The following is a 17,686-nucleotide window of genomic DNA, read 5'->3' as shown; positions in this document are numbered from 1 at the left end:
CTGAGAGCGCCTGCACTCCCAGAGGGAGCATTCATTCAATACTAACTGTATGCAGAAGCCATGAGCCAAAGTGGAAGAAAAGGAGTACAATATGAGCAAAGGTCATAGCTAGTCCAGTTTTGTTTTGCAAACTGTGTGCCCTTGAAGGAACCCTCTGAACGTGAGACTAGAGTAAATTTCTTTGTTCCTGGAATGTTCCAGAATCCAGCTTGACTCATGGAATAGATATACAGGAAGGAGAAATGTTGGACGTGATCTTGGATCTTGCCCGGCCTTTGCATACTTCTTGTCAAGGGTGTGTGCCAAAGCATTTCAGGAGGGACACATACGGAAAGAGAGTTAAGCTGAGAAATTATCACCCCAAGAACAATGGTTCAGGAGGCCGGGGTACAACGTGTGTTCTCTCCAGCCAGATACTGGGCCGATGGATTTTCCAGGAGGATGCAAGGCCTTCAGTGCCCCACCCCCAATCTGTCATCACCGAGTGATGTCTATCTTTGTCCAACCTTCGTCATCATGGACCCGGATGAGAGAGACCTGGGTATGCAGCCTAATTCCCAATTAGGGATTTTCACCAGTTGCAGGAAGATCATTTATTTGGGTTGAATTGTTAAGGCAGATTGTTTTCATAGTGTTCCAAGCAGAGTTTTCTTACAGGAAACAATCAGACCAGCCAATTATAGTCAGGTTTTCCACATCCTCAAGAGGAAAGGAAAAAGATGGGGTGAGAAAAGAGAAAGGGTTGAAGAGGAAGAGAAAAGAACTTTCTCAATTCCGAAGGCTGACATTTGGGAACTGGCAAGTAGAGTGTGAAGTCGAGACTTGTTGAAGTCACTACGCTACACATTATGATGGTTAGGGCACACGATGACTTCTTGACAACCCGAGCTTGTTAGGAACACCAACAGGTGGCTTCCCAGCATCGCTTGTGCTTGCGTCTAACTTGGGCACTGCACCTCCGCTTTCCTATAGGGACCTCAGCTGGACTACACAGGACACCAGAGAGATGGGGACAGCAAGGGGAAAGAAAAAGAAACTACTATGGAGCACTTGGAGGTTTTAAGAAAGCCTTTCCTATTGGCTGGCCCGAGGATGGGATGCACAAAGGCTGGTTGCTTCTCCTCAGGGCAGTCTTTAAGTGCAAGGTTTCTGCTGGAAATGCAGGAAAAGAGCAGCACACAGTGCTCAGAGGCCACCTCTGAGGGGCCTGGAGTAGGATGTGTCTGAAGGGCTGGCACCCAGGATCACCAGATGTTTGCATCCTTAGAGCACCTCAGAGATTTCTCAGGTTTGCATCCTTGGAGTGCCTCAGATAAAATGGCGGCAGCATGAGACTCGATTAGTACGTAGCCAGTGATGGCAGTCTTTGGTGTGTGCAGTCTTCGACTGCTTGGCCAGATTCCTCTCTGGCTTTCAATGTCAGGGTCCCTTCCCTTGTTGGGTGCCTCAAGTGCACCTTGAATGGGACACTTAGTATTATGGATGTGGACACAGGGTTCAAAAAGCCATCCTCTCCCTTGAGCTTGCCCAGAGTTCTCTTCTCTTGGACTGTCTGTGGGTATTTGTTTTATTTGTTTTCTGTAAGTGTCTTTTCAGCACTTGTGTTGGTGTGAATTACCTTATTAAGTTTTCTGCTATTAATTTCTTACATGCTGTGGGGTCATAATTTTCTTCAAACTCATGGCCAGTGCAGTTGTCCAGGGTTTTGTGGCATATTTTGCACTTATGTGGGCATGTGTGAGTTTTTGGAGTCAAGGTTTTCCTCTTGCGCCTCAGCTAACTCGTAGCAGCTGCTGTGTGTATGGTGGGCACTGTGCTTTGCATGTACTTGGCACAGTGACTCAGTTTCCAGAACCTTCTTTGAGGGAAGATTTTATCAATGAGAAAACTGATGCACACAGAAGCAAGAAACCTGCCTCCCCTGCACAGGGTCCAGGATCAGAAGGTGCTACATTCAGAGTGGAAACTGGGGAGAGCTCTGTTGATTTAGTGGCAAAGTCAGCAAGACCCCTGTGTGCTGAAATGGAAAATATGGGTGCTTTTTAAAAATTTTCAAGCAGGTATTTATTTTCAAGACCCAGGCTGCTCTTGAATTCTGGCTTGAGCACTCCTCTGGCTGCCACTCTTTGTGTGTGCCCTGGGGCTACAGGCATGAGGCATCCTGCCTTGTAGCAGTTTTTAAAAATGATTATGCCTTCAGATTTTCTGTTCATTCTTAAGTCCATTTTGTGTGTCTGCGTGTGCACGCACACTCATGCAAAGCTCAGAGATCAGCTTTATGAAATGGGTTCTCTCCTTCCACCTTTATGTGGGTCTGAGCTCTGGTCATCAGGCTTGTATGGCAAGTCCTTTACCCACTGAGTCATCTCATCAGCCCAATTTTGAAATATTTCTAGAAAATGGTTCAGTTTGTTAGTTTTTAAATGCTTTGTTTTGACACTGTTTACTCTCTTCTTACTGAAGACATTCTGTTTAAAATGTTGAGTTTTAACCCTCTTGCCTTCTTAATGCTGTTATTTATTCTGTCCCTTCTTCTTGTCAGTTATGATGAACCATTTCTGTTCAGGTGCGTCTCTGTTAGTCTCTCCTGAAAACTAGCTTTGGGGACTGCTGTGCCAAGGATTTTGTTCACTTTAAGTCTTGTGCGTCCTTCCCCTGAGCCTGCTCTCCTCTGGTGAACCCTGCTGTTTCAGGGTTTGGCTCTTTGCTGTACACTTTTCACAGTAACAGGCTCCTGACGCCTCTCATTTCCCACTGTTAACCACTTAACTGCTTCCCAGAGTTGAGCTGTTAGCGTAAACCACTTTGAAATGTTTCCAATTTCTACTGTCATTTCTTTAGAATTGCCAATGCACAGATTCTCTTTTTGGGAGGAGTGTAGAGGAGCTATTCTTTATTATTGGATTAAAAAAATTCTTTGTAGTCAGAAATACAGCTTGGAATATTTTGAGATTTTCTGCTTGCTTATGTTTGTTCAGCTTTTATAATTAAACCCTATGGACTTGCCAAGAATATGTATTGTTTAATAATTGGATGTGTTAAATCAAGCCTGTTATTTTTACTTTCAAATATTTTTTTATTCTTAGTTGTCCCCTTCATTTGAGGTATTATTTCTTGAAAGAGGTATCCTAAAATTTCCTACTGTAGTCACAGGTTGAACACTTTCTTCCTTTGCTCTGTCAAAGCCTTGGTCCTTTATTTTGGGACTGCTGTTAGAAGAGATTAATGTTGGCCACATTTTCACTTTTTAATTCTTTAATAAATAGGTTCATAATTAACAATGGTTTAATTCCACATCTATTTCCTCTGGTAACATTTTTGTCTCTGGAACTCTAGAATAGCTAGTATACAAGTGGCATATTTTTTGTGTTTTGCTGTTAAGCTTTTGTATCATGACATTTCTCTTGAAAGAACACACTGGTAGTAAGAAAAAATGCAATCTGAGTGTCTTAAGATTTATTTATTTTCATTTGATGTGTATGGTTATTATGGCTGTGCACCACATGTGTGTAGTGCCCATAGAGGCCAGCCAAGGGTGCTGCTTCCCCCTGGAACAGGAGTTTGGGATGGTTGTGAGTCACCATGTGGGTGCTGGGACTTGAACCCTTTGGAAAAGAAGCCAGATGGCTCTCTAGCCATCTCTCCAGCCCAACTGTCCATGTTTTCAGTGCAAGGTTATTCAGCTTGCCTTCCTTTGTTACAGGCATAATAGCTTTTCTTTCTTTTGTTATATTGTATGCTTTCATTTTACTACATTTTCCTTATTTTTTTCTTCTTTGAAATGACTATTTTAAAGTAAACATTTAGTAGCCATGTAACCATTCTCTTCAAGTAAGATCTCTTATTCATTCATTAGGCAGTTCCTCTCAGTCTCCCTCTGTCTTAGCTCCAGGCAACCGACAATGTGTGACATTTCACACAAATGGAACTGTGTGGTATGTGACCTTTGCTGTCTGTCTGATTCCCTTGTGGCTCATTGGCATTGTAGCATGCTCAGAATTCATTCCTTTATGTGGCATTGTTTCTTCACTTACCTACTGATAGGCATTTAGGTAACTTGTGCCCTTGGGCTACTGTGTGGACATTCCTATGCATGCTTTGCTATGTCCCTGTCTCCAGTTCTTTGGCCTGATATGCTTAAGGTAATCATTGCAGAGTCAGATGGTCAACCTAACCCTACAGGAAACTGCCTAGATGCTTTCTGGTGGCGCTTCTGTCGACTCCACTGATCTTTTCCTTTGATTTGGAGATTACACAAGGTGTTGTTTTAGTCTCTGCAGTTATTCCTAAATCTTTATCATGGTAGGTTTGACAGCTCAAGCCTGATCAGTCTACCACTCAGGAAGGAGAAGATTGAGTCTGGTGATTGCTTTAGATACTGTTTCTCTGTCTCTTGTCTGTAGTTGTCTTTCCCTTTGTTTTTAGTGTTCCCAGTGGGTGTGGTTGCTACTACTTTTATTGTCCGTTATCATTTAGTTTTACTTATGTGTTTTCCAGTTTCTCATAGCTCTCTTCTCTTTTCTTTTTCCTGAAATAGGCTCTTCAGTAATTTGCTCAATGAATAAACTTGGAAGTCTTTGTCTTTGTCTTACCTTTAATGCTAATTTTAGCTGGGAATTTCTTGATCGATTGTTATTTTTCTAGCCACTCTGAAGGTGTCTTCCCACCTCTGTTGCTACTATTGAGAAGTCTTCTGTTAGTTTTCTTTAGGTCTTTCTTGTTCTCTGTGGCACTCTGGTCATCTCACTATGACGTGTCTAGATGTGTATTTATGTTTACATATCTCATTGAGGCTTATTGTATGATGTGAAGATTCATATCTGGAAATTCTTAGCAATTTTCTTTTTAATATTTTCCTGCATTCTGTTTTGTCTTTCCTTCTCTTTGCAGTGTACCATGAACTGCAGTATTTTCCTCTTCAGGGTCTCTTACTTGATCCTCCATGTATCTTCTCTCCTGCTTGTTTCCCATCTGCTGTTTAAGCTCACCAAGTCTTTTTCCCCACTGAACATGAAAAAAGCTCAAACCTGCAGTAAAATGGAAAGCGTAGTAAATGAACACCTGTGTCCCCATGACCTAAACCCAGCAGTTGCCAGGAGCTGTCTTTTGTTTTTTACTAATGTATCTGTACATGCTTCTGTTTACACACCGTTTTACTGATCCATTTGGAAATAAAAGTCAGTATCATGACATTTCAGCTCAAATTTCCTAAGGACAGGGGTCCAGACCAGGCTGGTGAAACCCACAGAAACAGCTGACCTGAACATCGGGGAACTCTTGCTTCCCAGACTGAAAGCTGGGAAACCATCATGGGACTGATCCAGACCCAGGAACATGGGTTTCAGTGAGGAAACCTTGGAAATCTACAGGACCTCGTGTAGTAGTTCAGTACTTATCCCTAGCATAGGTGTGGACTTTGGGAGCCCATTCCATATAGAGGAATACTCCCTGAGCCAAGACACACAGGGGTGGGCCTAGGCCCTATCCCAAAGAATACAATAGACACTGATGACACCCTATGGAAGGCCTCACCATCCAGGGGGAGCAGAAAGGATATATGTTAGGTAGGGTTTTAGCTGGGGTGGTGGTGGTAGGGGAGGACAGGAGGGAGAGGGAACTGGGATTGTCATGTAAAACAATCTTGTTTCTAATTCAAATAAAAAAAAAGGTTGAAAATAAATTTCCTAAGGACAGGAACATTTTCTACCCAGCCACAGGGCCATTATCACCCTCAGGGAAGGTCAAATAAGTCTAGTAATCTAGCCTTTATTATAACTTGTAACTAATCTGACCAAGTATCCAGTGGTGGAGTAGGAGAATGAGGCACCTCTTTCTTTTTACTCCCTTTTTATTAAAAATAGATTCTTTTCTCATACAGTACATCCTGATTGCAGTTTCCCTTCCCTCTACTCCTCCCAGTTCCTCCCCACCTCCCCACCTCCCCACCTCCCATCCCATCCAGATCCACTCCTTTTTCTGTCTCTCGTTAGAAAAGAACAGGCTTCTAAGAGATAATAACCAAACAGAACAAAATAAGATATAGTAAGATATAACAAAAACATTGTCATATTGAGGTTGGGCAAGTCAAACCTACAGAAGGAAAAGAACCCCAAGAAAAGACACAAGAATCAGAGACCCACTCATTCACACACTCAGGACTCCCATGAAAATACTAAACGGAAAGCTATGATATATATGCAGAGGACCTGTGCAGGCTGTGAGGTCATGTGAGCCTTGCACAATTGATGCAGAGGGCCTTGTTCTCCTGGTATTCTCCATCCCCTCTGGCTCCCACAGTCCTTCTGCCTCCTCTTCCACTAGGTTCTCTGAGCTCCGAGGGGAGACATTTGATGGAGACATCCCATTTACAGCGGTATGGTCCAAGGTCTTTCTCTCTGCATAAGATCTGGCTGTGGGTCTCTGTATTTGTTCCCATCTGCTGCAGGAGGAAGCTTCTCTGATGGTGACTGAATAAGGCACCAATCTATTAATATAAAAAATACTACCAGGAGTCATTTTATTGTTTCTTTTAGTAGTATTTGGTTTTCCCCTAGGACCCTGGCCTATCTAGTCTCTGGTTTTTGGTCACCCAAGCAGTGTCAGGTATGGGTTCCATCTCATGAAACGGGCCTTAAGCCAAATGAGGCATTTCTTGGTTACTCCCACAGGCTTTGTGCTGCCATTGCACTAGCATAACTTGCAGGCAGGACACCGTTGTAGATGAAAGGTTTTGTGGTTGGATTGGTGTTTATGTTTCTCTTTTGGTGGCCCACAGAGTACCTTCCCGTACCAAAGACACTTGGTTCTATGTAGGCACCAATTCACCCTCTCCATGTTTAGTGCGTTATGTGGCTGTTGTCTTCAGCAACGGGGCCCCACTGTCAGTTTGTGGAGAGCAACCTAGAGTCTTGGCAACAGCCTGGGTTATTTGTTGATTTCCATGGGACTCCTTTGGCCAGCAACTCAATTGAATGTATCCCAGTCCCAGTACTGGAAGCTTTATTTGGTGACAAGAGATGGCCAGTTGGAACTCAATCGCCATCATTATTTGGAGAATTCATTAGGATCACTTTCACGTATTCTAGGAACCACTGCACTAGGTTTCCATATTACCCCTCAGAGGCCCCTCAATTCTAGCTGTCTGTCCCTATAATCCCTCCCCTAACCCAACTCCCCCCTCCCCATCTGATCTCTGTCCTGTCCTTTCCCCAGTCTACCCATACAATATTTTCTATTTCCCCTTTCCAGGGAGATCCATGTGTCCTTCCTTGTCACTTCCTCTATTCCTAACCTCTTTGGATCTATGGTTATCATTTATTTAATGGCTAATATCCATGTATAAGCAAATATGTACCATGTTTATGTTTCTGGGTCTGGGCTATCTCACTCAGGATGATTTTTTTTTTTGTTTCTTTGTTTCCATCCATTAGCCTGCAAATTTCGTGATGTCATTATTTAAAAGAGTTGAATAATACTCAATTGTTTAATTTTACATTTTATTTATTCATTCACCCATTGCTGGATATCTAGGTGGTTTCCAATTTCAGGGTATTATGAATAGAGCAGCAATGAACATGGCTGAGCCAGGTGTCCTTGTGGTAGGATGGAGTGTCTCTTGGGTATATGTCAAAGAGTGGTATAGCTGGATCTTGAGGTAGATTCATTCCCATCTTTCTGAGGAATCACTATACTAATTTCCACAGTGGCTGTACAAGTTTGCACTCCCACCAGCAGTGTGTGAACGTTCCCCTTACTCCACATCCTCACCAGCATTAACTATCACTTATGTTATTGATCTTAGCCATTCTTACAAGTATGAGATGAAATCTCAAAGTAGTTTTGTTTCACATTCCCTGATGTTCAACACTTCTTTTGTAAGTGTTTTTCAGACATTTGAGTTTCCTTTATTGAGAAGTCTTTGTTTAGATCTGTACCCATTTTTAATAGGATTATTATTATTTTGATACATGGTTTATTGAGTTCTTTATATATTTTGGATGTAGATTAGGTAAAAATCTTTTTCTATTCTGTAGGCTAATGCTTTGTCCAAATGGCGGTGTCCTTTGCCTTCCAGAGGCTTTCAGTTTCGTGAGGTCCTATTTATTAATTGTTGATCCAAGGAGGCACTTCTTTCTAACTGCATAGGTCCCCACCAGATTTTCTTACATGTCCCCAAAATGTTCTTTCAGGCTTTATTTTCTTTAGTCTATCTGCTAAAGTGTTAGTCACTGTACTGACTAACATGCTAGCCCTCATTTAACTCAAACAAGTTTGGCTTCAATTTGTCATTGAGCATTTCTAGATTTGCTTCAATATTGGGTTTCTGCTAAGCATTCTTGTTTTAGAGACAGTGTGTCCAAGGTGTATACTGCCCTTTACCCCACATCATTAGTGAAATGTCACTGTTTTATTTCAGGTAACACTAAGTTGGGGCACACTTCAATGTGTATCAATTACTCTATTACCAAGGAGATAACTTTCCCTTTTGCAATTAATAAGTAATCCTCTTGCAGGCCATGTAAATAGCCCTGTTCCTAAGAGTCTTCCATCCTATGGAATTAGCATCTGGTAATGGTTTTCTTTCTTTCTTCCTTCCTTTCTTTTTTTCTTTCTTTCTTTCTTTCTTTTTTTTTTTTTGGTTTTTCGAGACAGGTTTTCTCTGTGGCTTTGGAGGCTGTCCTGGAACCAGGCTGGTCTCGAACTCACAGAGATCTGCCTGCCTCTGCCTCCCAAGTGCTGGGATTAAAGGTGTGCACCACCACAGCCCAGCGGTTTTCTTATATACATAACTAAATTGGTATAAAGTGGTGATTTTCTCATTTCACTACAACTGCACAGATTTGTTGAGTGTTCTATAGAGAACTTTTCCATTCTGTTCTCGTTCTCTCTCTCTCTCTCTCTCTCTCTCTCTCTCTCTCTTCTTCTTCTTCTTCTTCTTCTTCTTCTTCTTCTTCTTCTTCTTCCTCCTTCTCCTCCTCCTCCTTCTCCTCCTCCTCCTTCTCCTTTGGAACAGGCTCATGGCTCTTTTCCAGTGTTGCATGTGGCTGTCCATAGGCATCTTCAAAGCAGCTCACTGATTTTTCAGTGGTGTCTTCATTCTCATGATTTCCATCCTGCTAAAGAGCCCCTCCCTCTACTCTCTCTAATGTGAAGTGCTTCTTTGTTTGCCCTGGTGTCTTGGCTCTGAGCATGCTGCTTGCTTGTGTCTTAGGCTTTCACCATTCATGCACAAAGTTTATGTGTTTGAGAGATTGTGTCCCCCCCAGCCTTAAAAAAAATCCTTTTACATTACCTCTTTTAGGTATGCTGGGGTATCACTGATGAGGGAAATTTTATGTTAATTTAGATTCTTGTGCCATGGGAGTGGGGACCAGATAAACTGCACTGGTTCTGGTATTTCATTAAGGATGATAGTGGTCACTATTCCTTGCTCTCCTGAGACACTTTTCCTCAAAGCATCACTAATCTGGCCAATAGTCCAATGGCAGACATAGAAGAATGGGGCACCTTTTTTCGACATTGTGCTAGGAACTGATGTAATTTCCGAAGGTGTTGGGATGCCAGGGCAGGAAAGAGTTTTTCAGACTAGGACACATTAGTTCTTCATAGCCCCCTATCTATTCCCTGCCCCAGTGAATAGAGACACTCAGCACTCCCTTCCCTAACAAGGAAATGTGTTTCCTTATCGTGCAAGCACCTTGCCCACAGTCATAGAGATTTTGACAGAGAAGGTGTAAAACCCCAGTTCTCTTGGTGGCACTTAAAAAAACTCTACTATTATTTAATTATGCCTTAGAAGCTTGCTTGTTTTCTAATGAGAGACAGAAAGGGGTGGATCCAGGATGGGAGGTCAAGTGGGAAGGAACTGGAGGAATAAAGGGAGGGAAACTTAATTAGGCATACCTAGTTGTCCAAATATAGAGTTAATATAATTCTTTTCCCCTTTTATTAAAAATAGATTTTTTTTCTCAGATAATTGTATCCTGACAGACTCTTTGCTCCAGTCTCTGTGAGTTCATGTGTGAGCTGATCTTGTTGATTTAGAGGGTCTTGTTTTCTTGGTGTCCTCTATTCCCCCTGGTTCTTATATTCTTTCTGTTTCCCCTTCTGAAGGGTTCCCTGAGCCCTAAGGAGAGGCATTTGATGGAGATGTCCCATTCAGAGTGTTCCAACATCTCTCACTCTCTGCATATTGGCTGTGTGTCTCTGTGTTTGTTCCCATATGCTGTAGGAGAAAGCTTCTCTGATCATGATGGCTGAGTAAGACACTGATCCACGAGTGTAGTAAAATGTCATTAGGAGTCATTTTTATTGCTCTTTATCAATATTATTATTATTAATTATTATTATCAAAGAACAGTTGTATTTCATTTTACCCTAGGTCCCTGGGCTTATCTAGTCTCTGGTTTCTTGATCACTCAAGCAGTGTTGGGTATGGTTCCATTTTAAGGAGTGGGCCTTAAGTCAAATCAGATACTCGTTGGTTACAGGTTTTGTGCCAGCATTACCTTAGCATATCTTGCAGGCCAGACATCATTATAGGTCAGAGGTTTTGTGGCTGGGTTGGTGTCTTCAGAGGACCTACCTTCCTGTACTAAAGGTAATAGAATGAAGGGATAAAGGCTCCATGTAGGTACCAGCTCAGCTTCTCCGGCTCAGTGAGTTGTGTATGTGTTGTCTTCAGCAATGGGGCCTTGCCATCAGTTTGTGGAGAGCAACCTGTAGTCTTGACAGCAGTCTGGGTTGTTTGGGGGGGTTCCCATGAGACCCCTTTGTCTCTTTTTACCCAGACAAGGATTCAGTTACTTGGTGACTAAGTCCTAGTCCTCTGTACTTCTGAACACAGGCCCTGGCTCTTTGCTGTCTCTGTAGAATGTAATATGGAACAGAAATGGGGTGGAGGTCATCTAGGTATGACAAAATGCATGTCTGCCACTGGCCCTTGATACACGCCTCTGGGTTATTTGCACAGTGGCACTTGGAGAAAGCATTTTGAAGCCTTGATTTATCTTTTTGTCTTTGTTGTTTCTAGTAGTTTTCACTCAAAGGCAAGAACACACTTTTAAATTGCCCCTTTAAACTCTACAATGCTTATGCCACAAAGGGACACATGAAAGGAACAATAGCACATTCTCCATGTGTGAGCACACTTGAGGTCTCCTTTGGTGAGGAGATCTATGGGACATGGGCACAAAGCCCCTCCTGCAGCTGACGGATAGCCAGCCCTTGGGTGGAAGTCCCATGACTGGGGAGAGGCCCTGCTGTTCCCCGCTCAGTGGACATCCGTCCCCACCCTTGCATGACCAGTAACATTTGAGACTCTGTCCCCACCATTCCTAGGATGCCATAGAAGTTACTGGCAGGGACATCATGTGCAAATTAAAGGAGTGAAGTGTCTGAAACCAGTGGCCTGGGCTTGAGTGCTGGTGTTGGCAGTTCTGAATAGTGCGGCCTTGTGTAAGTCGCTTAGTTTCTGTGAGGGTTTTTGCATCACTTAGCTTCCTCTGTGGAGCACTGGCTTGTGCTGCACATCCAAGACTCAGTGGGACAAGAGAACTCTGCAATTCCGTTTCCCTCCTTGATGCTGTACCAACCCTCCCATTCTACGTAAAATAACATGAATTTAATGCCTCCTAGTTCTGAAGGCTGAAGTCCAAAATCGGTTTCACTGGGCTAATGCCAAAGAGTTGGAATGACTGGATCTTTCTGAGGGCTTTGAGGGAGAGCCCATGTTCTTGCGTTTATTGTATTTCGCTTGTGGCTCACTCTCCCATCTGCAGAGTATATCAACCCAGTTCAGCTTTTCTCATCTCATCCCTTCTGGGCAAGAGCTCCTTTGCTTGTGACTACACTGTTTCTACCTGGAGACCCAGGGTCAATCTCTACCTCAGGTCCTTTGCATTCCCATTTTCACTGTAGTATAATAACTACAGGTTCTGGGAATTAGAATGAGGACATCTTTGTGGACTAGCCTGCCACGCTGTCTTGTCCTTGTTTTTTTTTTTTTTTTTTTTTTTTTTTTTTTTTTTTTTTTTTTTTTTTTTGGACCTGGGAGACAGGTCTGATAGAAAGCCCTTCATTTGTGCAGGGAGGTGAATTCATGGGCTTTGGGTGGGGGGCACTGCAGTTGGGCTTTAGGGCATTAGGAATCTGTCAGAGGGTATTTGTGTAAAGGGCATAGTGTATGACAATGCATGTCCTGAGATACTCAGCACACAGCAAGGTAGGTGGAGTGTGCTGGCTCAGGAGGGGCTCTGGGCAGAAGGTGGCAGGTCATGTAGAGCCTTGGTGGCAGGTCATGTGGAGACTTGCAGAACACTTTTTTTTTTTATTTTGAATTTTATTTGAATTACAAACAAGATTGAATTACATGACAATCCCTGTTCCCTTCTCCCTCCCTTCCTCCCCTAGCACCCCCCAACTAAAGTCCTACCTATCACATAGCCTTTCTTCTAATCTACACCTGACTCAACCTTTCTGCTCCCTCATGACCTCTGCATCCTTCCTCTTCTTCCCTTCTCATTCTCGTAGCTCCCTCCCCCCTCTTCCCATGCTCTCAATTTTGCAGAACCCTTTTAAGAGGTCTGGTTCTTATATTAGAATGGGGTTTTGTGAGATGGCTACTGCCATTAACTTTGGAGTCGTGGCTCGAGTTAAATTCCTGTGCTGCCACTTAGTTGATATAAACCATGGAAAACTGATGAACGTCTCTTGAGACCTCAAAAGGCACTTTTGAGAGACAGACAGCCTTTGAGGTTTTCAAAGCACATATGCTGGTGCCTGGGATAGTCCAAAGAGCCAGGAGGAATTTGTTGTTAATGCTGTGGTTACTTTGGTAAATATGGAGTTGCTGTAGGTGATGGTCATGAGGGTTAGCAGGGGCCTTTAAGTAACTGTGTAGTGGGTGCAGTGCCACTTCAGACTGACCTCTGCACACATGTCCTGGGAAGATGTGAGGACTATGGACAAACCACTCTGGGTGTCAGAATGCCACTAAGAGGCTGCTGAGATACCTTGAGAGGGGAAGAAGTAGAGCCAAGTGGGCTAAGAAGGCCCTGGTGGCCTTGGAGTGCTTGGGAGATGCCTTTGCTGTCCCCATCTGAAATGCTTCACAAGGACTATAGAAGCCATCTTGAATCAGTGCCTGGGCCTCATGTTCCTTGCCTGTTCCTGGGTGCCCTGTCCCTTCCATCACAGTGCTCAGGTCTTCAGCACCTGCCGTGGAGCAGATGAGCTGGGAGGGTCTGTGGGAGGGAGGAGGCTTTTGTTGGCAGTGCAGCTTAGATTTGCCTCATGGTATTGGTGGGATGCTCTGCATCCATGGACCTCTCTTCCCAGTTCCTGGAGCCTTCTTCCGCCATGCCCCTCACAAACACCTGCCCAGTCCTGGTACCACAAAACTCAGAGATTCTTTGGGTTTGAACGAAATAAAGTGGCTTTGGCTTCCCTGAATGGGATGGGTACCGTGCGGAACAGGCTGCTTGGGAGGGGGTGTGAGGGAGCTGTGGGTTCAGGAGCCACAGAGAAACTCAGAGTCCCACAAAGTGCACGCACAGGGTCTGAGAACTGTGTGTCCCCTACAGTCTTCACTCACACCCTTCATACATTTTCAGGAGGAAGCCAGTTCAATGGGAGGCACCGTGGTGAGACTATGATTGTTACTGCAGTCATATCTTAGCCTGCAAAGACGGTGGAGGAAAATATATTTCAATGCCATGTTCAAAAGAACTGTCATTTTTGACATAGTAAATGAGCTTTTGGAGAATGATGTAAGGGTGTTACTATCAATGTGTTCCATTTCCTTCAGTTGAGATTGATGCATGATGGAGGAAAACAAATCTAAGCGGGGCTACTAATGGGTGGGGGTTCTGAATGCAGGTACACATGCACCACACACACACACACACACACACACACACACACACACACACACACACACACACAAATAACAAATCAGAACCACAGGCTCAGTTTCCTCTGCATACATTCGTACATCTCAGAAGTCTTTTTTAAATGACTAAACATGGGTTTACAAGAAGAAAGCTGGGAGAGAAGAAACACACTAACAACCCCGACTTTGAATCCATGAGTGATGAGGCAGATTCACTGATAAGACTTGTCCTTTTCCCACCCCCAGTGTATCACAGTGACATCAGCGAGATTCGTTGGCATGCAGCCTGCTCTAGACACTGTCTGGGTATCAGGTCCAGGTAGTCCTTGAGGCCATCTGTACTGTTTATGTTCCTTTGGCATTCTCTTCCACACTGACATTTTTTTTTCTTTCTTTTTTTTCAGGAAAAATCAGTTGGTGTCTGACAAGGCCAGCGATAAGCCAGATGCCCTGTGGCTAGGTAGGTGAGGCTCATCCCTCTGCTGTGTCTGGGTAGTGGCAGGACTCCTTCCAGGCTTGGTGGGAGGCTCCTCACTACCCACCTCAGGGCCATGGTGCTCTGTTCCTTTGGTGTCTCCATCTACTGCCCGCCTTTCTCCTCTGGACAGCTAGTTCTTACAGAGGGATTGGTTATCTAGTTGGATGTAGTCACAAATGCTTGCAAACCCAGCACTCTGGAGGCTGAGGCAGGAAGATCCCAAGTTGGAAGCCAGCCTGGGCCATATGGCAAGACCTTGTGTCCAAAACCAAGTCAAACCAACCAACTCACCAAACAGAGAATAGATTGTCTTCCCAAACCAAACCAGGCCAGCCAACAGAAACTAGGTTGCTTGTCTCTGGACCTGCAGAGCATAGGAGTTCTTTGGTCCATTTAGAATGTTTCTGGAAAGACAGTTCCAGGCCAAAATATGAGGTAGCTCTGCCTGGGGAGGCATATCCATTTAAAAGGTTTGTAAGCATGGTTGAGGTGTAAATGCATAGAAAAGGGAGAGGGGCTCCACTCCCGCGCTCAGCCTGTGCATTTCACATAGTGGCTCCATCTGTGTCACTGCACTCACATCAAAACAGAGCATTCATTTCCACTTTAGCTTTGAAGCCGTTTCTTTCTGTCTGTAATCCTTGAAGACAGAGTCTGGTAGAAACTCTCGAGTGGAGGACGAAAGGGCAAAGTTGGACATGAGAGGGTGAGCTTGAGTGCTCTTGAGTCGGCTCTCCTCCTGGAAGCCAGCCCCTTTACCTGCTGGCCTTTTTTTGGCACACAGAAGCTGTTCACTCACTTTGACTCTTTCTCCCTTTTAAACATTCCTTTTTAAGCTGTAGGAGGAGAGGTGTACTCTTAGAAGTTCCTGGGTTGGCTGTGCAGCCGACAGTGAGCTTTGGTCTAGCTCAAAGTACAGGCCGGGGCTCTGATCATGGAGGCAGGCTTGTTGATGCTGCCTAACACACTTCAGAGGTCCCAGAGCCTCAGAAATCACCAGGATCTGCTGGTGGGGATGATGTGGCCCTGCCCAGGAAGGGCAGGTTTCTGTCTATGGCTGTGCAGAGTAAAGGATGGAGTCAAGAAGCCCTGGCATTCAAAGCTTCTGGGTTGTGCAACTCTTGAAGCTTTTCTGATGAAAGTGACTCGTGTTTAGACACAAAGCAACATAGTTCCCGGCCTTCAGAACCCCTCTCGGAAGGGAGGCTTTTTGGCAGTTCCCAGAAGCCATTTGAAGTACTTTCTGGAAGGAGGGGACCCTCTGATGCTGGCTCAAAGGGTGATTCAGACAAGGAAAAGGAAGCAAAGGATGAGAACAGAGATAGGGAAGAGAAGCACAGAGAGGGTTGAGGGAAAAGGGGTGGGGTGGGGTGCAGGCAAGAGGCAGCACATTCTGGGAGAGGGTCCCTGTTCCCTTCTGTTTCCCTTTAGATGGCTTTAGGAGCCTTTGTTTGCAGCCCCTGCAGACATAGGTGAAGCCTAGCTGAAGGCAGGCTGCCAAGTGGAGGATATCTTGTCTTCTTTGGGGGCAGAACCGGATGGCCCCAAAGAGAGAGGTGTCCTCCCACAGAAACACACGAGCTTCAAGAGATACAGGGGATAGGTTTTGTGATGGGCCCTGGAAGGTTTGTAACAGAGTGGCATTCAGGCTTTGAAGGATGGGCCAGGTCTTGCCCCAGGGAGCTATGGAAGGAACTGTGCAAGTAGAGGCAATGATGAGCACGAAAGAGGCTATGGAGAGGAGCAGGGCCCATGGGGCAGAGGGTGTCAGGATGCGGCTGGTGCAGGCTGAGAGAGAGAGGGAGAGAGACCCAGAGAGAGAGAGAGAGAGGGAGAGAGAGAGAGAGAGAGGGAGGGAGGGAGGAGAGAGAGAGAGAGAGAGAGAGAGAGAGAGAGAGAGAGAGAGAGAGAGAGAGAGAGAAAACGCTTGTTAAGGTTTGGACCAAATCACTGGGTGCCAGGTGCCGCCAGGTGCCAGGTGCCAGGTGTCAGGTGCCAGGGCTATGCATTAGGCTGTGTAGACTTGGCACAGGTTGGATTTCCATGTAGGAACCCCCGGAAAGGGACTTGTGCGGAGATCCTGAGAGTCACAGCAGAGTGATGAGGGTCTTTTGTCCCTAGTCAGTCCTCAAGAGCACTTCAGGACCTCACAGGCCACCTTAACAGGCTGCTTCTCTGACGTCTCATGGCAGAGTTCATTGTCTTATTCTCTGCTTCTGAACCTTTGCCTAGGTTCCTGCCCCAGCACACTTTACCATTGTGTTTGGGGACAGTGTCTCTTTCTCTGGGCTGGGATCTCTTGGAGAACACAATGGTACCTTTGCCAATTCTGGGCCTCTCTGTCCTATGCTGGTCTCTAGTATATTAACTATGGGTGTTTGATAGAGCACAGACCCGAAATTCCAGCTTCTTGGAAGTCTAAGGCAAGAGGCTTACCATGAGTTCAAGGCCAACCTGGATTACAAAGTGAGTTCAAAATAAAAAGTGAAAAAGAAAGCAGGGAAGGATAAGGATAAAGCTCAGTACAGATCACCTGCAGATACACAAGGCCCTGGCTTCAGTGCTCAGTTCTACAAACAAACAAACAAACAAACAAACAAACATGTGCTTTTGAATAAATAGAAAACACTCTTTCTGGGACAATGGAGACACAAGGGGTAGACATGAGGTATTTGAGAGATGGAAAAAATCCAGAGTCTGGAGCCATAGTGGGTGGAGAGAACTGAGGTTCCATCTTGGGACACTAGGGGAGAGGGGAGGGGATCCTTATCAAACCCAAGTCTTGGAGGCCTGTCAAGTGATGGGGGGCTCCCAGCGGATACCCTGGGGCCATTAGGAAGCATCTGAGGAGTTCACACAGAAATGAGCCTGATGGCCATCCCTCTGTGGAATCAGCATCAGCACCATGCCTCTTGCTCTCTGCATTCCACCTAAAGGGAAATCTTCTTCTCTCTCTACCCGTATACCCCTCCCCACAATTTTTCCCTCCAAAGCATATATGAAATGGGAAAACAAACCCCTAGCTCCTGTTCAACCAGACATTCATATGACAGCCTTAAAAATAGCATTCTCAAACCACTGGCATTTGCAGTTTGGTGCTTTGGCCAACATGTCATTCCTTAGCACTTTGTTTTTCTCTTGCATGGCGGTCTTGCCACATCTGGTCCTGAGGCCTGCTATGTGGTCCTGAACCAACTCTCTGTGCTGGGCCAGGTCCACCCTGTAGAATATAAGGGAGGTGCCTGCTCTACTGCTCACCCCCGCCCCAATGTGTCATGAGGCCTGCTTCCTAACTCCCAGCCTCCGTCCCAGATTCA

The 17,686-nt window shown here is 44.9% G+C and overlaps 1 protein-coding gene across 6 annotated transcripts in view; it reads left to right on the top strand.

Moving 5' to 3' along the window:
* Mindy4 (MINDY lysine 48 deubiquitinase 4) overlaps positions 1 to 17,686 on the top strand; it is a 149,145-nt gene that overhangs the window by 68,285 nt on the left and 63,174 nt on the right. For all 6 annotated transcript variants that reach the window (XM_035448554.1, XM_035448552.1, XM_027429692.2 and 3 more), the window contains one exon: positions 14,296 to 14,351. In XM_035448554.1, coding sequence (XP_035304445.1) covers positions 14,296 to 14,351 — 56 coding nt within the window. The remainder of the gene's footprint in view (positions 1 to 14,295; positions 14,352 to 17,686) is intronic.

The sequence above is a fragment of the Cricetulus griseus genome, chromosome 8 (genome assembly GCF_003668045.3).
Source record: "Cricetulus griseus strain 17A/GY chromosome 8, alternate assembly CriGri-PICRH-1.0, whole genome shotgun sequence".
In the NCBI taxonomy this organism is placed as follows: Eukaryota; Metazoa; Chordata; class Mammalia; order Rodentia; family Cricetidae; genus Cricetulus; species Cricetulus griseus.
Note: the sequence above shows the minus strand (reverse complement) of the source record. Positions and strands in the feature narration are given on the sequence as shown.